We start from the raw sequence: 24,716 nt of genomic DNA, 5'->3' as shown, positions 1-24,716 counted from the left end.
GCTATTGCATAGGGTCCAATTCTCCTCAGATTACAGAAGGCAAGTTAAAATTGTTGTTTTAAGTTTATTGCTTTTTTTCTTTTGCTTTTAACAGTATTTTCAAATATTCATATTTTCTTTGTGAACAAACAGCGCACAGTAAAACCTGCGAAAGTCAGAGCCTGTGTAGGGTGGAAACCTGCCAGAGAAGGAAAACTCACACATTTTCCACTAATAGAGAGCAATAGAAAAGTGATAAGGCTGTACCTTTTTAAAGGCAGAAAACTTGTGAGACCTGGAAAAACAAGGCAGTCCCTTTAAGTTCCAGCTCTCACAGATTTCACCGTATATTTAAAACATAAGAACTGCTGAGATGATCTGTTAAGGAACAAATTCAAACTTAGCTTACTTGGACTCTTTTAAACACAACCCACTGTAATTGTCACCTGGCTTATGTCTTATTTTTTACGCCTTACCATATTTAAGCCTTGGTTTGTAGAAACAATGAGTATTTGGAAAGATTTCCTAAGACGTTTTATTTTTGGTTTTCTATAGTGACTTAAACCCAGAAGCATTAAGTTTTCAGAAAAATATTTTTTTCCCTGGTCTAATCAGTACTGTTACATTGTATCATTATTTTGTCCAGAGAAGAAATGCACTGTCTAATCTGAAGGAACCATTCATTCCTTATGTAACTTAGCTCTTGATCATCATGGTGCTTCTTTTTACTGGTAACAGCCAGCAAATTTTGAGTTCTCAGTCTTTCCTAATTGGAACTAAACTGTTTCTGACTGTCTCTGATCTCTTAGAATGCATGCTTTAAAATAGTATTTGCTTTTGAGTTGGTTATACATTCATATGGTTCGAAACTGAGCAGGTACAATAGCACGTGCAGTGAAAACGCTCCCTCACACTCTCAGCCTACCCATGCGTTCTTAGGGATGATCCAGGTTACTAGTTTCTTCAGGCGCTCTCATGCATTGCTGGTGGGAGTGCAAATCGGTACAGCGCTCCTGGAGGGAAATTTGGCAGTACCTAACAAAGCTATGCGCTTAATTTGTCCCAGCAGTCTCACTTCCAGGGATCTACAGTAAAGATGCACCTCTAACAATACAGAAATATATATGCACAGGGTTGTTTATTGTGGCATTGTCTGTTGTTGCAACATATTGGAAACAATCTACATGTCTATGTTTAGGAGCATGATTGAATAAATTATAGTACATCCACATAATGGAGTACTATGTAGCAGTAAATAAAGAATGAAGATGAACTGATTTGGAGTGATTTCCAAGATAAACTTTTTTTTAAGTGAAGAAAGCAAACAAACAACCCCCCTCTAAAAAAAACCAATAAAACACTGCGGGAGTATCTGTATGAAAGAAGGAGATCTAAGAACATACATTTGTCTGCCAATTTTTATAGAAAAATACTAGAACAATAAACTAGAAACTGAAGAAATTAGTTACCTACAGGGGTAGGTGGGAAAGGGGTAAGAAGAATAGGAACAGGGTAGTAAAGATGAAGAGATAGCAGCACTTCTCTGAATATACCTTTTTGTATAGCTTTGATTCTTAGAATCATAGTAATGTTTCGTGTACTAAAAAATTAAATACATAATTGAAGTCAACCAAGATGTGACTGGTTCACCAAATGAAATACGAACTGTCACAAATGGATCTAACAGTATTACAAATGAAAGGGTAACCACCATATTGAAGGGCATGGAAAAGGATTAACCTAAGCAACTTTGAAAAACGGTATTTTGACTGGACATATAAGGCTAAAGACAAAAAGAACTATATACAAGTATTATAGTAAGTCTATTTCTTTTAAGAGATACGGATTAACAGTTCTGAAACTACTTTATGTTTATACTGGAACTAAATAAGTAAATATATTGCAGATAAAGAGAGCCAGGTTTCTCTCTGTTAAAAAGAAGCTATAAATAATTGAAGGGGGAATGCTGGAATGAGTCCTAGGATATTGGGTTGGAATTGTTGATATCATTATGAACTCATGGTTTTTAACTTATGCACAGGTCGGTAGGTATAAAAATAAATATAGATGTATGTGAGTATGTTAGTATTCATACATGTTTTCTAGTTCTGTCCATTGAGAGTACCTAAAACAGTGACACCTCATTAGCAATGAAACACCTGGCATTCAGATCTTGGTTTCTGAATACTGTTCTCAAATAATAGGAACTAGGGCTGCTAGAAGTGAATAATTCTGGGGGTGTGGTAGGAAAAACACAAGATGGATGTGGGTCATCTTGTGATGCCAAAAAACAAGGAGGTGTTTTAAAAAGCATGAAGACCTGTTGAAAGAACCCAGGAGTCAACTTTGAAGGCTTTTCCAGTTGCCAAAAGCTAGAACAACTTGAACAACAAAATAATGGTTGTACTGGATTATAACCTGATGAAAAGATAAATATTGATGAGGCAGTTCTGTCATACAGGGTTTCTATGAGTCGGAATTGATTCAACAGCACACAATAGCAACAGCTTACTGATATATGTTAATAATAAAATACCTAAAGAAATGGTGAGTAGGAACAGCTCTTCCTTTCAGAAAAATTCCATTTAATAAATGTAGAAGGATTGAGTGAAATATAAAATCACCATTAGACAAACACCGCAGTAATAATAATTAGAGGCAAGATCCACCAATGGATACTAAAATCAATGGGTGAAAGAAACAGGGTATTTGCATATTTTCAGAGTATCTGTCCCAAGATATTTATTAGTTGCAAAGGGAAAATAATAACTTTATAGTAGAGAAACTTGGCACATACCACCTTAACCAAGTTACCGAGGTTAACATCACGAGTAGTAAGTCGTATCAATATCATGTACCCTCCTGATAGGATGCCTTGAGAAGGACGTAATGTTACTTCTGTGGTTTTCTTGCCAAAGGTGCATAACCTATATTTAATAATGAAAAAAAATCAAACACAAATTAGAAGAACTTCTATTAAATAACTAGTACTTACCGAAAGTGCCAAGGTTGTGAAAGACAAGGAAAAACTGAGAAACTGTCACAGATTTGAAAGAGATCAAGGAGACATGACAGCTAAATGTAATGTGGGATTGTGGAACAGAAAAGGATATTGAGGAAAAAATGATGAAATTTGAATAAGGTCTATAGTTTAGTTAATATTATTGTACCAGTGTTAGCTTTCTGGTTTTGATACACGTACTACGGTTATATAAACCTGTTGCCGTCAAGTTGATTCAACTCATAGCGACCCTATAGGACGAAGTAGGGTTCCCAGGTAGCGGCTGGAGAATTTGAACTGCCGACTTTTTGGTTAGCAGCCAAGCTCTTGACCCTTGTGCCACTAGGGCTCCATGTTTATAGGTATTAATAAATAGGAAGCTGGGTGAAGGATATATGTGTATTCTCTGTATTGCTTTTTTGCAACTTTTAAGTATAAAATTATTTCAGGATAAAAGGTTAAAAAATGTGTAAAAAAACTTCATGTGTATTCCAAAAGATATTTCATGCATATGTAACTTAATGTTACGTGTTCCCATCTCCTACCTTTAACACACAGGGGGTAGCATACTGTACTTACTGTTCTGCACTTTGCCTTTCTCACTTAACAGTTTATATTTGAAATCACTCATATTGTACATAGAAGAGTGTTCTCATTCTTTTTAACAGCAATGTAGTGTTACATGGTACGAACGTCCTGTAATTTATTTAATTAGGCTCTTATTGATGGACTTTAGGTTTTTCCAGTATTTCAGAATAGAAGATTTTGGTAGTACCAAAATAAGAGATGAAAATTAAAAAAGTAAAATTCTGTTAGTGGAAATTTAGAAGAACCTAGCTTTAGGACTAAGAAATTAATATGCATTTGTACACGCACAAGTATCTGTTGCTGTTTATTAAAATATAATAGGACATCATGCTTGGTAGAGGGTCAGTGAAAAAGAGGAAGACCCTCAATGAGATGGATTGACACAGTGGCTACAACGATGGGTTCAAGCATAATGATGATTGTGGGAATGGCATAGGACTGGCCAGTGTTTCGTTCTGTTGTACATAGTTGCTATGACTTGATGGTACCTGAAAACCACAACAATAAATGAAGCTGAGATATTGATAGGGAAACCACAAAGAAGTTTGTATTTATCCTCAGTTTATCATTTTCTTCCTCTGCATCATTGTAAATCACTTTATCTCCTTAACATGCCCGAGAAGAAACCCGTGGATGCTAAGTGTATGCATATCCACACAGACCATTCACGTATGTTAATAACATAGCTAGAGATCCTACTTTTGGTAATTTTAATTTTTGGTCTTGAACCAGGGCAGTCCTTTAAAACAGTTGTTATTTCTTCATTTATATGTAGGCTCTGCAGTGTACCCAGTTAGCCACATAGGTGATGTTTAGTAACTGTGTTTTTAATTTATTAATTGATTTTTTTCCCCCGCTTCTTGCAGGAATGCGTCTGGCTCTGGCTGATGCTGGTGACACTGTTGAAGATGCTAACTTTGTGGAAGCAATGGCAGATGCAGGCATTCTTCGTCTGTACACTTGGGTGGAATGGGTGAAAGAAATGGTTGCCAACTGGAACAGCCTAAGAAGTGGTCCTGCCAGCACTTTCAATGACAGAGTCTTCGCCAGGTAAGCTATGGGCACGCCCACTTTGTATTTTAGAGTTAGTGCTTAGTCCTGGTGCATTTTTAAGTTTTTTTTTTTGTAAGAGAGATGATAATTTATTATTATTATTTAAATATTGTATTTTTGGTGAAGGTGTACTCAAGTTGTGTTGGTGAAGGGTTCTATACAAGTTGTTCGGTGACATTGGTTACATTCTTCACAATGTGTGTACGTTCTCATTATTTCCATTCTGGTTGTTCTGTTTCCATTAATCTAGATTCCCTTTGTTTTAAAGTAGTTGTTGACCAATAGCTACTACTTATTGAGGCATACTTATGCCAGACATTATGCTAAGTACTTTTCATCCATTATCTGGTTTATATTCTCGTATCAACCTTGTATGATAAAGATATTAGTAGCTCTATTTTATAGATAAAAAAACTGAGGCTTAGAAAAATGAAGTGTTTAATTAAAGCTCTCAAAGTTAGTGGTAATTGCAAACCTGGCTTATGAACTTGCTTCTCTCTGTCTTCCCTGCCCGTTTTCATAACCATTTTACCATGCTGTCTTGCATTAGGGCAGAATGGTTGGAGTAAAAAGAGATTAATAAGAAAATGAGAAATGTCTTTTTTTTCCACTCAAAAGAATTTATCAACCTCTTTGTGTTGGGAACCATCCTAAACACTGGCATTACAAAGATGAATAAGACCTGATCCTTCCATGTTGTCAAACAGGAGAGGGAAACATTTACATTTTAAGTGCAGTTGTAGGATAGAGAGACTGCAGTGGAGATGACGTGTGAGTTCTGGGTTCTGTCCATTGAAAGTGCCTAAAACAGTGACACCTCATTAGCAACGAAACATCTGGCATTTATATCTTGGTTTCTGAATACTGTTCTCAAATAAAATAAAAAAGTGCATGGAAAGAGTGTAGTGTTCATGTTGGTATTTATTTGAACTACAGTCTGTAGACTAGTGTGGGTGCAGTACACAGTACATGGAGGGCAGTGGTAGTAGATGAAACAGGTTGGGACCAGATTAGGCCAAATTATGAAGGGCCTGGGGTGGCGCAAGCTATTGAGAAATTTTTTTTTATATCCACCATCAAAATGCAATAAATAAAACTTGGCTACAACCTTAATTAAGCTTTTTTCGTACTGCATTTTGGGCTTCCTAATAAAGTTTCCATCAAGGAGTTTTCAAACATTGTTAACTGTGTGCCATAAATAGGAGCCTGAAGCAGTGTTGCAGCCCTGCTGGTGCTGTGGTTAAGAGCTACAGCTGCTAGCTGAAAGGTCGGCAGTTTGAATTCACTATCCGCTCCTTGGAAACCCTGTGGGGCCGTTCTACTCTTTTAGCATTGCTGTGAGTTGTAACCAACTTGATATCAATGGATTTTTGGTTTGGTTAAGCAATGTCAGATGACATACTTAAGGGGGGGATAGGCAATAGGAAGGCTGTAACAGGCAGTTTTAAGGAGTACAAGATGATTTTATGGTTGAGCAATTTTAAATATTTCAGGCATTATTTTCATCTTGCTGTTTATTTGTACGTGCAACAGCTTTTTATTTCTAAATATAATTGCTTTTAAGCTCAATAACTTTTTTTCCTATTTAACAGTGAAATGAATGCAGGAATTATAAAAACTGATCAAAACTATGAAAAGATGATGTTTAAAGAAGCTTTGAAAACAGGGTTTTTTGAGTTTCAGGTAGGCTACTAATTCTTTTGGTAGCTGTAAAACATGTCTGTGTGAATATGATACATTTCCCCACATTTTTCTTTCTGCTATAACATAATTACTCGTTTGAAGGGAGGCTCTGGAAATCCTACCAAGAAATTTAAAAATTCCTTAGTAAATTGTGGTTTTAAGTAGTTTTCATTGGTACTTTTTCTGTTGTGTCCATTTAATATAAAGAAGTCTGCTCCTAGCTGAGCCATGGGGATTAGTAAGAGAATAAGTCTAAGAATCAGTCTTCAGGAAAACATTTTTGAATTGATAAATGTGAAGGTAAAATCTTAAGTTCTTTTGTAACTAATTGCAATTAGTTTGAAAGCAAACTGTTCTGAGATTTTCCACTAGGTGTCAGTATTTCTTCAAGTTTGGCATTTCAAGCATTAAAAATAAAGATGTAGGTTTACTCAATCAGTTTTGTAAAATATCACATTGGGATTTATGTAACTTGGTTTTCAGAGATGTTGTTAAATAGGGATGAGTATGGAGCATGGTGATGTGTCATATTTGTAGCCTTTTTTGGTACTTAATATCTTCCTATACACCACTCAAAGCATTAGCCCTTGTAGTTGTTAGTTGCCGTTGAGTTGATTCTGACTCATGGAGACCCCGTGTGTCTGAGTTTTCAAGGCTGTGACCTTTTGAAAGTAGATGGCCAAGTCTATCTTCCGAGGCACCTCTGGGTGGATTTGAACCACCAATCTTTCAAAGCGCTTAACCTTTTCAAGCTTAACCATTTCAAGGGCTTAGGCATTTGGTCACCCAAGGATTAGCCCTTAGTACACTGTTAAAATTGTTCAACTTTTATGTCTCAGCTACAAAATACCTTTTTTCCTGAGAATAATTAATATAAAACTGCAATATCCTTTTGACAAAGATTGATATACATTTACCTGCAAGTTGTTAAAAATAAAGGAAAACCATTACAATAATTCATTATGGAATTTTAAAAGACTAAAAACTTAAAAATGCATTAAAGCAAAGATACTGAGTTTTTTCCTTTTATTTTAAAAAAGTACAGTGAGAGAACTAGTAAATAATTTCTATTTTTTTAGGCTGCTAAAGATAAATACCGGGAATTGGCCATAGAAGGGATGCACAGAGAACTTGTGTTCCGGTTTATTGAAGTTCAGACACTTCTTTTGGCTCCATTCTGTCCACATTTGTGTGAGCATATCTGGACACTCCTAGGAAAGGTATCTTAACATATTTAAGATATTGTGGGCAGTTCTGATTTTGGCTCATTAAATAAGTGTTGTGGTGATATTGTTATTTAAGGGAGAAAGGCTGAAAATGAGTATTTCAGGAATTAATGCTGGATTCACCATCATAATTATTACAACAGATACATCATGTATGTGTCTTTATTTACAGATACACAATGCATACATTTTAAAAATGTGGTTTTCTGCCTGTTGTTTATCACCTAATTCCCATCTGTTAGGAAATGTTGGAATACATTTGAATATACTATACATACATAAGTAATATTGTTCTTTCAGCTGTTTGTTAAAAGGGTGAAAATATTGAGAAGGATATAGACAACTGTTATGAGCTGCTTATAAACAAAGACAGAAGTGTATATTTGCATAAATATTCTTGTTTTATATAAAACTCCTGGTGTATATAGGGTTGCATATTCAGAGATATTATATTAGCATTCTTACTGTGAAGATAAATTCAGTTATTTCTCCCAGGCTTGCAGATAGAGTGACTGGTTTAATAACTCCTTTCCAACCTTATTAGCCAGGCTCTTTTGTATTTTTCAGCGCATGAACAATGCAGAAATGTGTTCATGATGTATATACCAAATAACCATACTTTCAATACTGGATGTATTAATAAAATAAAAACTGAGAGTGTGCATAATTTATATAATGACGATTAAATTTAGGCACATTAGCATTACATAATTTTCTTTGAAAGTGAGCATATGTGTGTGGGTATTAATATGCTTGTACAAATGGATGCTAATTAAGAATGTGGAGTCAGACTTCACAGCTTGAATTCTAGGGAACATTAGATCAGGGGCTGTAGAAGTGTGTTGATGTGTAGTTAGGTTTGAACTTGGAGCACACAGTTGCAGATGGTAGCCTTGGTATGAAGCTACAACAAGAATCACAAAATGATTGTGTTGTCTGATCTCAGCCACCTGTTTTTTTTTTTTAAGCCTGGCTCAATTATGAAGGCTTCATGGCCTGTGGCGGGTCCTGTGGATGAAGCCTTGATACGTTCCTCTCAGTATCTCATGGAAGTAGCACATGACGTTAGACTACGACTCAAAAACTATATAATGCCAGCTAGAGGGAAGGTAAAGACGTTTTACAAAAAAGAAAAGTCATTCCTTTAGTACTGGTCAAGTAGCATTTTGACAGTAATGAAAATTAAGGCTTTCATGAAAGTGTGTAGTGCTGTCTTCACTGCCAGTACAGTTCTACAGTATATGCGTGTTTTAATGCTAAAGGAGTAGTGTTGTATGTAGGGGGAGGGTTTTTTTCTTTTTTGGTTTAAATTAAAGTGATCAAATATTTTCTCCTTTTGTCCTGCACTGTAGAAGACTGACAACCAGCTGCAACAGAGGCCTTCACATTGCACCATTTATGTGGCAAAAGACTATCCACCTTGGCAACGTACCACCCTGTCAGTTCTACGCAAACACTTTGAGGTGATGCTCTCAATAGAACTTTCCCCCTACAGCATTGTTGTCTCTTGCCTGTTTTGTTTTTGTTTTTAGCATGTTGGCAATGGATGGTAGAAGGAAGACCATTCTGTTTAATTACCTGTAGGCAAAAAGTGTTCTTTGTTACCCTTGGTCTCTCTTAAATGAGTGCCAAGTGAAAAGCTGCAGCTTTTTCACTGTTTCTAGAGCTTTCTCATAACTATATACTGAATATAGTTGTATGTAATTAAAAGATATAGAGCTTTTCATATGCGTGGTTAAAATTATGAAGCAAAAGGACTGATTTTGCCTTTTGAATTTGTTGTGACTTGAACACTGGAATTCATGAAGTCTTAACCTTATGTTTGAAAAAAATTAAAGCTTGGCTCTTGAGTACATTAAAAGAAAAGTTCAGTTTGGTAATTACTTAAAGCAAAGAGCTCAGTGATGGTTATGGTTCTGTTAGGTAAACAGCTATTAAATAAGGTAGCTCTATTTAAAGGAAACTCAATATTTAATCTGAGTTTTAGGTTTTCCTAAAGAGGAAAATTCACCTGCCTTTTTTCTTTCACATTCAAAATATGGAAACAAAGTATATTATGGAATTTTGGCTTTTTTTTTCAGGTTATTAAAATAGTTATTGGCGGACACAAGCCATTAAGGTGCATTTAAAAAAGAGAAAGAGGGAGAGAAAATGGGGATAGTGGCCAAAGCATAAAGTGATGACATAGAGAAAAAAATCCTTTGCTTTGATTTTCCAGACTTTATTGAATTTTTGCCTCAATATTTTTTGTAGTTCTCAGGATTGATTAAGAAAAACTCATAAAATTGCTTTTACATTTGTAAAACTTGATGGAAAGAGAAGAACAAGTGTTTTTGTGTTCCTCGTGAATCTCTTTTTGTGGAGAACTACCTCCTCCTTTGATTGTGTGTAATAGAAATAGAAGGTAGCCACTAAAATTTGCTTGCAGATTTCAAATTATGGTAAGTAAAGGGGTAAGAGCTGCTTTGTTGGACAGAAGAATGAAATTGTGCCTCAGTGGCCCGCATACTCATGTCAGTATTTCAGGGAAGAACCAAATGTCTCAGGTGTTAAAAAAAAAATGCATCACTTCTGTTATTTTAGAGCTTATGTTCTTGTTTAGTATTCATTGACTAGATATCATATAGTTTCAAAACAAAATCATGTTTTGACATTATTTGGAATGATTAGCTTCCTTTCAAATTTTTGTTTTCATCCAGAGGAACTAAAAAAAAAGTTTATAACTAAGAGTATTTTCATGTTGAATGTGGCACCTTTTTGCTGATAGAAGGAAAAGGAGTGTTTTCTATCCTTTCCATTTTCTTTCATATGTTTTCAGAGCAACCCATTGACAAGTGGAATGTTTTTTCCATTTACTTTGGTAAAGATTGGAATTGAAAGTCAATGGATTATTTGAAATCTTAGTATATATTACTTTTCATTTAGATTCATTCCCAACCGTTAGCTTTGATGGTATGTTTTTACAATAAAGGAGAAAATAAGTCACTCCAAACTCTGAAAACACAGCTTGCGTTATTTCTCACTCTATAGAAGGGGACTGTTGATGTTTGCAGGAATGAATTAAAACCCCAGCCAGCACATGTAGTAGGATATGCATATTAGTGATATGTGATATAGTCATTTTTGAGTAGCTAGAAATGATACTGTTAGTAACAGGTTGGTAACTAAGGATAATTTTCCATTTGTGCTAATAATTTATAAGAAAGTGTTCAAAAGCAGATATTATATAATTTTGTATGATAGCTGTATATTTTTTCATGTTAATATGATTAATGAAATACTTTAGAAGTTAGAAAACAAGATCTTTGTAAGACCATTTGAATTTCTTACCAGGTAGGATCTAAAGTTACAATTCTGGAGGTGCCATTATTGTGAGGAAAGACTAAATATTCAGCACAGAACACCTGTTTTTCTCCTTTGCCCTAAAAAACATGTCCTCTGAATTTAGATGAAATAGAGTCTCCCTCTGTATTGTTCATTCAGCTTTCACCTCAACCTGCTGCTTGAGGCTGCACACTCTTCTGCTGTTCTCTGACAATGGTTAGAGGCCATCATTCTATGCCTGGCAGATGTCCGATAGGCATATCTACTGACCTGCATTACCTTTAAAATATTTATTCCCTTCCTCCCCCATTTTTAGGCCAACGGTGGAAAATTGCCTGATAACAAAGTCATTGCTAGTGAACTAGCCAATTTGCCAGAATTGAAGAAATACATGAAGAAAGTGATGCCTTTTGTTGCCATGATTAAGGTAAGCTGTGGTCATGGTTTAGGTGTGATCACATGAGTAATGGTTAGATGGGACAATAGAATGAAGGGGAAAAGCTCTGGGCACAGCCTTCCTTCAAAAATCTGCTAAATTAGCACTTTTCAATCAGTGCTTGTGAGAAACGATCAGTCAGATTTTGGGTTTATCTGTGGCATTGCTGAGTATGTGAAAACAGGGATTGTGGAAGATAAATGGGTTTAGAATTGCTACACTAAATGATTTCCTTCATGTTCTACCTTCTTTTCAACTTGAGAAGAAGCATATTCTTTTGGCTTACATTAGAATGTTTTTATTCAATCCTGTTTTTGGAAACAAGATTTTACATTTGTATAGGTTTAACTTAATAGGTTAAGTGGTTGTTTATAGTGGTTAGACAGTGGCTCTTTTAACATTTTGGACCAGATAAATTCTTCATTGTAAGGGGTTGTCCTGAGTCTTGTAGAATGTTTAGTAGTTTCATTTAAATTCTCTGGCCCTCAGAAGTTTTCTTCATCTATAAGATGAGGATATTAACCTACTTTTTAGGAGTGCAGTGAGCGGTAAATTAAGTAATTCACTTAAAGTACTTAAATAGTGCCTATCAAGAAGTAGGCTCAGTACATTTCTTAAAAAATGTAAAAAATATAAAAATGTGTTTTCAAGCCTGCTAGGCACACGGTGGTTATTGTTTTACTTTAGGTTAATTCAGAACCTTCCATGGCTGCAGATACCTGATGGAGACCAGAACTCTTAGCTTGTTCAGAATTGGAGTAGATCGATATTCTTAGGAATGTCTTTTAATCCTTTTAGACCGAAGTCAACTGTCTGAACCACAGGGCATATGAAGTTTCACAAATGATTAAGAATCCTGGGTTAACCTACACCAATCAAGTTATAATATGTTTGCTAGGGTGCTCATAGTTCGTTCATTCCCCACTCAGATGGTACTGTTGGTCAGAATGCTAGATCCATCGTCAATACGTGTATCTAGCAAAATATACCATTGGTGGTTGCAAAGGCAGTTAATTTTGTTAACATGGTTTAAGAGAATTCAGTGAAACTGATTTGAAAAGTAGTATTTTATATATACGTATGGATGTATGTATACACACACACACACACGTTAGTTGCCATCGAATCGATTCTGATTCATGATGACTTCACATGTGCAGAGTAGAATTGCTCCATCGGGTTTTCAAGGCTATGACCTTTTGGAAGCAGATCACCAGGCCTCTCTTCCGAGGTGCCTCTGGGTGCATTTGATCCGCCAACCTTTTGGCTAGTAGTGGAGAGCTTAACCACTTGCTCCACCCAAGGACTTCATATATATGTATTTAATATACACACACATAATATATAAGTATATATGTATATATGTACATATTAGTCTGTATGCTGAGCAGATAATCTGAGAAGCTGTACTATATGAAGAAGAACAAGGCATCAGGATTGGGGAGGACTCATTAATAACCTGTGATATACAGGTGACACAACCTTGCTTGCTGAAAGTGAAGTGGATTTGAAGCACTTACTGAAGCACTTAAGACCTTCGATGAGACTGCAATAGTGGACTCAAACGTAACAACCATTATGAGGGTGGTGTAAGATTGGGCAGTGTTTTGTTCTGTTGTATATGAGGCTGATAGGAGTTGGAACCGACTTGACAACACCTAACAGCAACAACAATATATGTACATATATATTTAGATGAATAAGTTCAAGAGTTGGTGTCTTTAGGACCTCATTTAAATTAAAAGAACCAGTATCAGACTGATAGAACGGTAATTTTTAAAAAGGTAACATTGATGATTTGCACGTAAGTAAGTGAGCTTAAAAATTTTGAAAGTGATTAATAAAACTGGAAAGAGGAATGGCTTTCTAGCACTTTAGCACTTTTCCATGGGAAGACGAACAGAACTTGGATGATAAACAATGAATAATATCAAGTCATCTCCATGTAAGTGCCACATGTTCCAGGTGGTAAGCTACACCTGTACATATGAATTTAGATCTGTAAGACTACATTTTGAGCTACAAATATTATAGTCAAGAAAATTAAGAATGAAAAAATTGTTTTTTGTATGCTGTAAGATTATCCAAGTTCAACCATTTCAAGAGGTAACATATGATCAGGAACCGTACTGAAGGAAGGCGTCCAAACTGCACTGAAGGCGTTGGCGAAAAACAAGGCTCCAGGAATTGAGGGAACATCAATTGAGATGTTTCAACAAACAGATGCAGTGCTGGAAGTGCTCACTTGTCTATACCAAGAAATTTGGAAGGCAGCTACCTGGCCAACTGACTGAAAGAGATCCATATTTATGCCTATTCCAAAGAAAGGGGATCCAACGGAATGCAGAAATTATGAACAATATCATTAATGTCACACACGCAAGCAAAATATTGCTGAAGATCATTCAAAAGTGGCTGCAGCAGTATGTCAACAGGGAGCTGCCAGAAATTCGGGCCGGATTCAGAAGAGGATATGGAACCAGGAATATCATTGCTGATGTCAGATGGATCCTAGCTGAAACCAGAGAACACCAGAAGGATGTTTACCTGTGTTTTATTGACTATGCAAAGGCATTCGACTGTGTGGATCATAACAAATTATGGATAACATTGCAAAGAATGGGAATTCCAGAATACTTAATTATGCTCATGAGGAACCTTTACATAGATCAAGACACAGTTGTTTGGACAGAACAAGGGGATAATGTGTGGTTTAAAGTCAGGAAAGGTGCGCATCAAGGTTGCATCCTTTCACCATACCTATTCAGTCTGAATACTGAGCAAATAACCTGAGAAGCTGGACTATATGAAGAAGAATGGGGCATCAGAATTGGAGGAAGACTCATTAACAACCTGAGATATGCAGATGGCACAGTCTTCCTTGCTGAAAGTGAAGAGGACTTGAAGCACTTACTGATGAAGATCAGAGACCACAGCCTTCAGTATGGATTACACCTCAACATAAAGGAAACAAAAATCCTCACAACTGGACCAATAAGCAGCATTATGATAAACGAAGAAAAGATTGAAGTTGTCAAGGATTTCATTTTACTTGGATCCACAATCAACACCCATGGAAGCAGCAGTCAGGGAATCAATAGACTCATTGCATTGGGTAAATCTGGTGCAAGGGACCTCTTCAAAGTGTTGAAAAGCGAGGATGTCTGTCACCTTAAAGACTAAGGTGTGCCTGACCCAAGCCATGGTATTTTCAATCGCATCATATGCATGTGAAAGCTGGACAATGAATAAGGAAGACCAAAGAAGAATTGACGCCTTTGAATTGTGGTGTTGGCGAAGAATGTTGAATATACCATGAACTGCCAAAAGAATGAACAAATCTGTCTTGGAAGAAGTACAACCAGAATGCTTCTTTAGAAGCAAGGATGGTGGGACTTGTCTCATGTACTTTGGACATGATCGGTCCCTGGGAAAGGACATCATGCTTGGTAAAGTACAGGGTTAGCGGAAAAGAGAAAGACCCTCCTTGTGATGGATTGACACTGTCATGGATTGAATTATGCCCCCCAGAAATCTGTACCAACTTAGTTAGGCCATGATTCACAGTACTGTGGGGTTGTCCTCCACTTTGTGGTTATAGTTTTATGTTAAGAGGATTAGGGTGGGATTGTAACACCACCCTTACTCAGGTCACCTTCCTGATCCAATATGGAGGGAGTTTCCCTGGGATATGGCCTGTACCACCTTTTATCTCTCAAGAGATGACAGGAAAGCAAGCAGAGAGTTGGGGACCTCATACCACCAAGAAAGCAGCACCAGGAGCAGAGTGCATCCTTTGGACACGGGGTCCCTGCGCCTGAGAAGCTCCTCGACCAGGGGAAGATTGAGGACAAGGACCTTCCTCCAGAGCCAACAGAGAGAGAAAGCTGTCCCCTGGAGCTGACACCCTGAATTTGTGCTTGTAACCTACTAGACTGTGAGAAAATAAATTTCTCTTTGTTAAAGCCATCCACTTGTGGTATTTCTGTTACAGCAGCACTAAATGACTAAGATAGACACAGTGGCTGCAGCAATGGGCTCAACCATAACAATGATTGTGAGCATGGTACAGGAACAGGCAGTGTTTCGTTCTGTTGTACATAGGGTTGCTGAGTCAGAACTGACTCGGTGGCACCTAACAACAATAGCAATATGACTTTTTATCTTTTCTGTTTTGGCAGAAATATCTCTTGGAGTTTTTTGTTTTGTTGTTATTCAGTATTTTCTGAGATAGCTTTAAAAAGGTGGTATGTCAAAATTTTAATTTTAAAAATTGCCTAAGGAGATATTTTCACACATTTTTTGATTCCTTATCAAAATGAATATTATCAGTCTAAATAAACTGATAGAAATGTATTTATTTTATAAATCTGAAAACCTGTGCCTTCCAGTCTTTCATTACTTTCTTCATCTTATACTTTATATGATAATTACCATGGTCTAGTAATTTAATTAACAAGCAAACATAGATGAGGGAAACCAAGAGTCCAGGCCTTTCCTTAAACAGTTCAACTTTGGAGATTTTATCACTTGAGAAAATAATGATTGCTTTGAAGGAAATATATTCTTTTCTAAATATCCTTAATGTCATTTTGTTTTTCAAAACCATTTTGGCTGTTAGGAAAATCTGGAGAAGGTAGGACCTCGAGTACTTGATTTACAATTGGAATTTGATGAACAAGCAGTGCTTATGGAGAATATAGTCTACCTGACCAATTCTCTTGAGGTAAGGGGGTCAGGGGTTGTAACATTTAGTAAACTGTAGTCAACCATAATGTAGTTCCTTTGTTTTATAATAAACTTTTTCTTCCATGTTTAGAACTGTTGCTAAATATATCAGTCAAATATATTTTTGGAAGGAAAGGGAATGGTGTGGATATAGAAGTTGCAGGAATAAAAAATGGTCTGTCATCTTATTTCATTTATTAACTATCCTATATATAAAAGACTAACTATATTATGCCTGGGTTTCCCCTCCAAATTATGCTTAAGAAAATGAGGAGATTCTGACCAGGGACACAGTACATGGCTCTGAATAGAATGGGAGAAAAATGTGGAACAAAACTCAAATTCCTGAAAAAGACCAGACTTCCTGGACCAGTAGCGACTAGAGGAACCCTGAGACTGTTGCCCTGGGATACCTTTTAAACTTGAAACCCAAACCACTCCTGGTGGTCACCTATCAGCCAAAAGATAGAGGGGCTCATAAAATAAATAGTATCACCTGTGAGCACTGTGTTCCTCTAAACAGTCATCTAAATGAGGCTTAGCATTTACCCTTGACCAAAAGTGAGAAGGTAAGGAGGGACAAGGAAGCTAGATTAATGGAAACAGAACAACCAGAATGGAGATAATGAGAATAGTGACACATTGTGAAAAATGTAACCAATGTCACTGAATAATATGTGTAGAAATTGTTAAATGAGCACCAAATTTGCCATGTAAATTTTCTCCAAAATCACAATAAAATATTGAAAAAAAAAAAGAATCAACAGGGAAGGAATCTCAGCTTCTTAAATACAAATGTATTATAAAGCTAGAAAAAAAAAAGCTAGGGAATGGTTTTAAGAAAAGAAACAAAGAGAAACTTTATATTCGTATACTTTGAAAATCTCTTGTATTGTTAGACACTCTGAATTTCTTTTTTTCCCTTTTAGGCTTTGGATTCATAGAATTGGATTAATTATAATCTCTGGTTTTGATGTACTATCATTGGTTAATGCTTGCCCCTCACCTCCCCTTTTTTTTTCCTTTTTAACTAATAATGTAGTGAACTTCCACGAATTTGCTACTCAGCTCAAAAACTACAACATTACTAGTAGCTTTCATATATCTGTGAGGTTCTGTCTATCCCTTCCTCCTGCATCAGTCATAGCTTCATATATAGATTCTAAAAATGCCGTCTTTCAAACAACTTAGGCAAAAGGAAAGATAAGTAGCTCTAGAAAACTGTGTTAGAGGGCTCAAAAAGTACCTCTAATGGCAATGAAGACACTAAAGTAAAAAAAAAAAAAAAAACAGGTTTAGAGTTTGAATAAAATTGTTTTATGAAATATGGGAGTGGAAGAAACATTTCACATTTTATGTAATATAATTTTAAATGATTTAATAATGAAATTAATAGATTAAAGATTATTAGAAGACAGTTTATAGGTATCTCTCAATGTTCGTGTAGGTCAAAAAACTCTTCTGGGAAAATGGTAACACACTTTATATTTAGGGTCATCTTATATTCGGGCATATACAATAATACTGAATCAGATAAAGTTGACGTTGTACAAGTCAAGTAAGTGATTCTTTTATTTCCAAATGCTAAGTTTCTGAGCTCTTCTCTCATTTATTTAAGTTGAAATCTTTTAGGCCAATTTTCATTTTCTCTTATATGGTAGATAGATGCCAGGTTTCATTATAGAAAATGGTAAACACTACTGTATAACACAGTATAAATAACAATACTGTGAGGCATCTAAGATCAGTGTTAAGAAATAATTACAGATTTCGTTTAATGTTTATATGGAAAATAAAATTGCACAGACCATTTCATGTTAAATGGAGAACCTGGTTTTGGTCTTTGGTGAAATGAGGTGATGATTAATTTCAATCTTATTAAGTGATACTAATGACTTCTGTTTTTTCCCCCTCTATTTTTTTTTTTTTTTATTTAGCTAGAGCACATAGAAGTTAAGTTTGCCTCTGAAGCAGAAGATAAAGTCAGAGAAGACTGCTGTCCTGGGAAACCACTTAATGTTTTTAGAACAGAAGTAAGTTGAAAGAATCTTTCTGAATCATTGCATTTTTAGAGCTAGAAGAGACCTTAGAGATCATTACATCCAAACCCATCATTTCAAAGATGAAGGGAAATGAGGTCCAGAGAGCTGAAACGATTGGTTTGTCCCAGGCCACATAGTTTGTTAGAAATAGTGCTGGATTTGAGGCCTCCTTTTCCCTGGTTGGGGCAGCACCCACTTTTCCTTACTTCACTATTATGGATAGCATCAGATGTTATTTTGGGATTTTAAAAATACGATTTTCAAAACCTGGTTTTTATTAAAGAAAAATACAGTGGAAATTGAAATGTAAAATTTTTTTAAACAATGGAAAGGAACATTCAAAGTTTAAGTGAGTCTTCGTTGGATTGTTATTCATTTTTTTTGGTTTCTGGTATAAATCAGATTGATGTGCCATGTTAAGTTATGCTGCAAGTGCTTTTTTTTTTTTTTTTTCCAGGCCATTATTGATGAAGAGAAATAGGGTTTGAGTTAGAAATTGTATTTATTTACTCTCTAAGAACTCCTTTAGAATGGTAATATTTGGCCAAGTCCAGTGGTCTGCATTTGTGAGGGTTCATAAACTGTTCTCCTTGATAAAAGAGGACTTGGCTACATTCTGTTCCTTTTACCACATTTAAACGAAAACCCAGCTAACAGAAAAAGTCTACTTTGAATGAGATAATCTTGGAGACCACCTGAATTTATCATTTTGTAATGAATACTCTCATTACCTAATCAAATATTTATTAAGGTGTGCTTCTGTAAAGATTTACAGCCTTGGAAACCCTATGGAGCAGTTCTATTCTGCCCTATAGGGTCGCTGTGAGCCAGAATTGCCTCAACAGCAGTGGGGTTTTTTTTGGTTGTTTTTAAAAGTGCAGTTATTTGGGCCATGGAGGTAGGTATATGAAATAGTGTTCTCTACACAAATAGGTTTATTTCAAGCCACTTTCAAGTATTCTGTTAGGCTACTGTTAGTTACAAGACTCAGTTGCCTTTTTCTACTTAAATAACTAGCAAGGTCCTTGACTGGATAGCTTCTTTAAAGTGGGAGGCAGTATGGTATAGAACTGGGTTAAATCCTGGCCCTGACACTTATTGTATGACCTTGGCTGCTTGCTTTATCTTTCTTGTTCTCAGCTTTTCATCTGTGAAAAGAGGCCCAAAAGAACTACCTCCCAGGGTATAGAAATAATGTCTATGAAGTGCTTAGTACAATGTCTGGTACATAGGAGAAATTCAATAAATGATGGTGGTTATGAATGAGAAAATGTAATTATTGTTATTGTCTACCGTCTCTACTGATACATAGTCATAGTCCTTTTTACCTAAGCATTTGGTTGTAAGCATGAGCTCGTAAATCTTTTTTTCATACTTAAGTATCCCTTGGTCATGATTTTCAGATACCAGCATTAGAGCTAGCCCATTTGTCTTTCTGTGGGCATTAAAAACGTGACAAGATTCTCCCCTCCCTCGGCAGTGTTCCAGTTTGATTTCCTTTAACAATCACTTTCTCTTTATTTTCCTAGCCTGGTGTGTTGGTCTCCCTAGTGAATCCTCAGCCGTCCAATGGCCACTTCTCAACCAAAATTGAAATCAGGCAAGGAGATAACGGCGATTCCATAATCAGGCGTTTAATGAAAATGGACCGAGGAATCAAAGGTAAATGGTTTCCCTGAAACCCACATTTGGCAATACAGTAGCTTATGGATTTGATGAGTTCTAAGCAGAGGGGAGAAAGAAAAGTAACCAGCTTACTTAGGGACAGCTATGTAATGTTGTGGAAAGAGTATTGGGCACAGAATCGGGAAACCTGTATTCTCTCTGAGATCCTTTGACTAAGTAGCTTTGTGATTTTGCCATGTCACCAGGAATGCATTACTCAATCAGCAAGGTACTTGTGCTTACTTACTAATCTGTAGAGAACAGTTTCATCTGGGTTTCACCACGTCTCTGAAACCCAGGTGAAATTGTGCTCTACAGAGTTAGTAAGTAAGCACAATTAAGCTGCGTATACCTCGCTTACTGTAAGCTGGTGCATACTGTGCTTACTGGTTAATCCACCCCTGCATGATGGTTTAAACTGATTTCTCTTTTAGAAAAATTGAAGACATTGGATTAGATATTTCTCTAAGGCTCCATCTAGCTCTTTTTTAGTGGCTTGGCTATCTAGCTTTAAAATTGCAATAAGCAACTTCTCTGTTTGCAGGTGTTCAGAATTAAGGGACACATACCCATAGTATTCCAGAACTAACCTGCCCAGCTGGGCCTGTTTTTGGGGAAGGACGAGAGACAAAGTAAAACTCACTGAGTGTCTGCCATGTGTTAGCTATTTAATCCTTGTGCAACCCTATGACATAGAAGGTATCACTATCCCCCCTTTTATAGATGAGGAGCCCTGGTGGAGCAGTGGTTAAGTGTTCAGCTGCTAACCAAAAGGTTGGCAGTTTCAATTCATCAGTGGCTCCTTGGAAGCCCTATGGGGCATTCTCGTCTCTCCTACAGGGTAACTATGAGTCAGAATCGAATTGACTTGACAGCAGTAGGGTTTTGTAGATGATGAAATGGAGTTCATTCAGCTAGTAAATCCTGTAGCTGGAATTTAAACTGAGATCTTTTTGACTCCAAAGCTTATATTCTTTCTTCTAAATAATGTGCCTCCAGGCAAAATACGTAAATAGCCTACATTTTTTATCATGATTAAGTCTAGATCTTATATGATTAGATTTATTGTACTCATTTGTGGCTTCTTTTTTCATAAACCAGCCATGTTCTAAGCTAAGCAGAGTGTGAAGGGAGTTAGTATTTCTCTGTATTATTTTTTCCTCCAAATTATGAAGACAAATTAAATTTAAGATTCTCTATTTTGCGTTCAGGGAGCCCTGGTGGCGCAGTGGTTAAAGCACTTGGCTGCTAACCGAAAGATTGGCACTTTAAACCCACCGGCTGCTCCATGGGAGAAAGATGTGGCAGTCTGCTTCTGTAAAGATTACAGCCTTAGAAACCTTATGGGTCAGCTCTGCTCTATCCCATATGGTCGCTATGAGTCGAAACTGACTGGATGGCCCCCAACAGCAAGGAAGCTACAGCTAGTGAAGGGGTAGGGGAATGAGCTATTGAAGCCCGTAATCATAATCTAAGGAGAAACTGCTGAGTGTGATCAGAAAGGTGCAGATAAAATGTGCAGTACAGAGGAAGGCTATCAGGGATGAGTTTATGGAGAAGCAGTTGTTTGAATGGCACCTTGAAAATTATACCCATGATGATGAGGGGCAAGAGCATATTAAGAGGAGGAAAATACTCATTGCCTGTTTCATTGTATACAGAGCAATATTATCAGCAATATTCATGTTAGAGATTTTATAGTTTACAGACATTTATTATGTTTCCCTCAGTAAACCAGGTGTTACAGAATGATACTGCCTCCTGTAGAACTTATAGGTCACAAGTTGCGGAACTTGGAAATTTGGAAAAATGAACATATAGGAAACCATTTTATGGCCTGCCATTTGAGTGTTTTATACTGCATAATGGCTTTTGTCATGAGAAGATTTTGAACACCAATAAACTCTTAGTCTTGAAGCACAATATGGCGACTTTTAATAGCCCTGGTGGCACAGTGGTTACGCGCTCGACTGCTAATCGAAAGGTCAGTGGTTTGAACCCACCAGCCGCTCTGTGGGAGAAAGATATGGCAGGTGACTTTTAAAGAAAATAGATAGTTGTGTGGACTCACTGCCAAGGATTATTGTGAGGTGGTAGCACATGAGAGGATGCGTTTCAGTATTGAAAATTGTATTATATGATGTTAGGCCTGCCTTCCTTTCAGATGTAGTCGGATACTGCTCTGACTGCATTCTTCAGAATTGTACTGGAATGTATTTTCTATATCTCGTCATTTGTCACTGAACCTCTGGCATAATTCTTATCTCCTTTGTCTTACTAGCGGTGAATAATATTATAAAGTGCTTTAAGTTTGGTGTTAGTAAAAAAAAAAAGTAGTTACTGTGAATTTTAGAAAATAGAAATGTTAGGAGGGAGCTTGAGATTGTTATTCTCTAAGTATCTACAGAAGAGATCTAGCCTTGAGACTTATCCACAAGCCCTTGGGATTCTTTGATATCTAAGGGGGCTGAGTATATTGAGCATCTGAGATGGGAGAAGAGTTAAATTCAATAACGTAGTCTGTCTGCTGTAATAGCCAGCAAGTCGTCCAATTAGTGCCAATTGTATTGAGAGTGATTACAATCGAGGTCCAGGAGGAACTGGACTAAAACCATCATTTCACTCCACAAAGGCCACTGAGCAACTATTTGATGATAATGACTTTAAATCAGTCTCAACCCATGCCACATATGAACTAATAACTTGGAGGCAAAAGGCGCCATTTCACATTATCAGTCCCTGGGGACTTTCAGTCTCTCTCATCTTTTCTCTAAGTGCCTTAAATCTTGTGTAGTTGCAAACTTAAATTTCAATATTTTCAATGATAAGAGAGGTCAGGGGTCAGAAAAGATAGTAAAATCACCAAGAAAGCTCCAAGAATTCATTGGCAGTAATGAACTACATGATGAAACATCAAAGCAAATGTGTTTTGTCACTTATGAGTCTGAGTACCAAGGCTTCTTTGAAATAGTTTGATGCAGAATTGCTTGGAATGGTGAAAGGAGTCTGTTTCAGAGAGAGGAAGACAGAGGCAGACCTGCAGTAAAAGGCCTTGTGCATAAAACCTGCTGGTGGGACTTGTCACTGTTCCCATAACAAAATATTCAATACCACAGATGTACAAGTTGAATTGCAATAGCTGCTAAAGTGAATTGTATTCTTTGCCCAAAATAAGATTGTGGCTGTCATGAAGCCTATGTCTGCATCTTTCCCATTTTAGTTGTTAGGGTTTTTGCATTATTTGGGAATAGATTGTATGGTCTTTGCAGAGACTCTACAGACACTCTCAGGCAAGGCTTGCCTTGGTGGTAGTTGCTGATAATTGCTCTCTAAGCCCCAAAATCCCTACTCTGAACTTGCGGCCCTTTGGTTTTTGTTTTCGAAAGAGAAGAGAATGCCTGGATAACTTGTACTCCTGGCATAGCCGCCTGCTGCATTAATGTCTCCTTTTATGTCTCATTCCTCCCACGCTAAGCTTTATGCTCTCAGGGCAACAGGAGGGAGTGTAGCTCACAGACCACCCAGCAATCTGCTTTAGAAAAGGGTGGAGGTAGCTCAGAATGTGTATCTTCTATTTCTGTGGACCAGGTGAAACATAACTAGCCATGCTACACTTAGATGTAAACGTAGAATCAACATTTGTAGTCATTTATGGTTTTTTCCCACCAGATAAAATAAAACCACCTGGTGTTAGGGAGTCTCAGAATTGCTGAAATAAATAAAATTTATTTTGGGCTCAGTTGTTGGCAAGATTGATGGATCATAAATTTGTTCAAGGGACAAGTGCTTTCTTTGCCAGGAGCCATCTTATCAGCTTACATAAGAGCAGATCAGGACAATCTGAAGCAGGGTAGGATTGGAGCTCATCCAGAAGCTCAGAATTCTCAAAGCTGAGCACTTTCCTCTACCCTTCCCCTTCTCTCCTTGTCTCTCATCAATTTGTTAATACCAACACTTTTCATCTTCTGTGCAAAACAAGAAACTTGTATGCTATTTCTTAGGTCAGTGATGTATTCTAAAAAACAAGACAAGAAAGAGAAATGTTTTACACTTTTTGATAACCTGAAAGATAATTACAGCATATAAAGTGATTTGAGAAAACATATAGGGTAACGCTCAAAAACGCACTCAATCCTTCCTCTCTGTTGGTTCATATAGGGAAACCTGTGAGCGCTAAACTTGACGGGACTGCCTTGTTTTTCTGGGTGTTACAAGTTTTCCGTCTTTGACAGGGTGCAGTCTTACCCCTTTTCTGTTGCTTACTAGTGGAAAATATTTGAGTTTTCTTCTCCAACAGGCTTCCGCCTTACACAGGTTCCAGCTTTCACAGGTTTTACTGTTATACCAGGAGATGTCAGTGTTTATACAGAATCTCTTACAATCTTTGATCTGGTTAAAGGCTGATAAGGGATGAAGATTTGTTAGATTTTAGCTTTGCTTCCTGTGATTGGATCCTATTTAATAATCTGATGGAAATGTTTCTGTTTAGATACAACAATCAATGTGTTTAAAATGGAAGTTAGCAGATTCAGTCTTGGGTTTGGGTCACTGACTATAAGTAAATGCTCACATTGATAATGTCTTTTGCTGGCAGACCTTTCCAGAGTGAAACTGATGAGATTTGATGATCCACTGCTGGGACCTCGACGAATTCCTGTCTTGGGTAAAGAGTGTTCTGAGAAGACTCCCATTTCTGAGCATGCTGTTTTCCACGTGGACCTCATGAGTAAGAAAATTCATCTCACCGAAAATGGGCTACAGGCAGATATCGGCGACACAATTATCTATCTGGTTCATTAAACTCACTCAAATTGGAGGTTTGTCCTGGTTTCTGGGGATACCACTATGCTGATTGTGCCTGCAGACTGGCTATGAGAACCTTAGGCCGGACCTAAATAGATTTCATTTCTAACCACCAAATTCTGTATGTAACCATAATTATATCAAGTCATCTTTGATTCTTGGACTTAATAAAAATTTTTCCCCTTCTC

General features: G+C 36.9%; 1 protein-coding gene across 1 annotated transcript in view; it reads left to right on the top strand.

The window, feature by feature from the left end:
• Window positions 1-24,714, top strand: part of LARS1 (leucyl-tRNA synthetase 1) — a 91,453-nt gene extending 66,739 nt beyond the window's left edge. The window contains exons 23-32 of the mRNA XM_003404580.4: window positions 4,435-4,618; window positions 6,214-6,304; window positions 7,384-7,524; window positions 8,499-8,639; window positions 8,883-8,993; window positions 11,171-11,281; window positions 15,912-16,016; window positions 17,956-18,051; window positions 19,590-19,722; window positions 24,320-24,714. Coding sequence (XP_003404628.1) covers window positions 4,435-4,618; window positions 6,214-6,304; window positions 7,384-7,524; window positions 8,499-8,639; window positions 8,883-8,993; window positions 11,171-11,281; window positions 15,912-16,016; window positions 17,956-18,051; window positions 19,590-19,722; window positions 24,320-24,525 — 1,319 coding nt within the window. The 3' untranslated portion in view covers window positions 24,526-24,714. The remainder of the gene's footprint in view (window positions 1-4,434; window positions 4,619-6,213; window positions 6,305-7,383; window positions 7,525-8,498; window positions 8,640-8,882; window positions 8,994-11,170; window positions 11,282-15,911; window positions 16,017-17,955; window positions 18,052-19,589; window positions 19,723-24,319) is intronic.
• The last annotated feature ends 2 nt before the right edge of the window (window positions 24,715-24,716 follow it).

Source organism: Loxodonta africana, chromosome 2, assembly GCF_030014295.1.
Source record: "Loxodonta africana isolate mLoxAfr1 chromosome 2, mLoxAfr1.hap2, whole genome shotgun sequence".
Taxonomy (NCBI): domain Eukaryota; kingdom Metazoa; phylum Chordata; class Mammalia; order Proboscidea; family Elephantidae; genus Loxodonta; species Loxodonta africana.
Note: the sequence above shows the minus strand (reverse complement) of the source record. Positions and strands in the feature narration are given on the sequence as shown.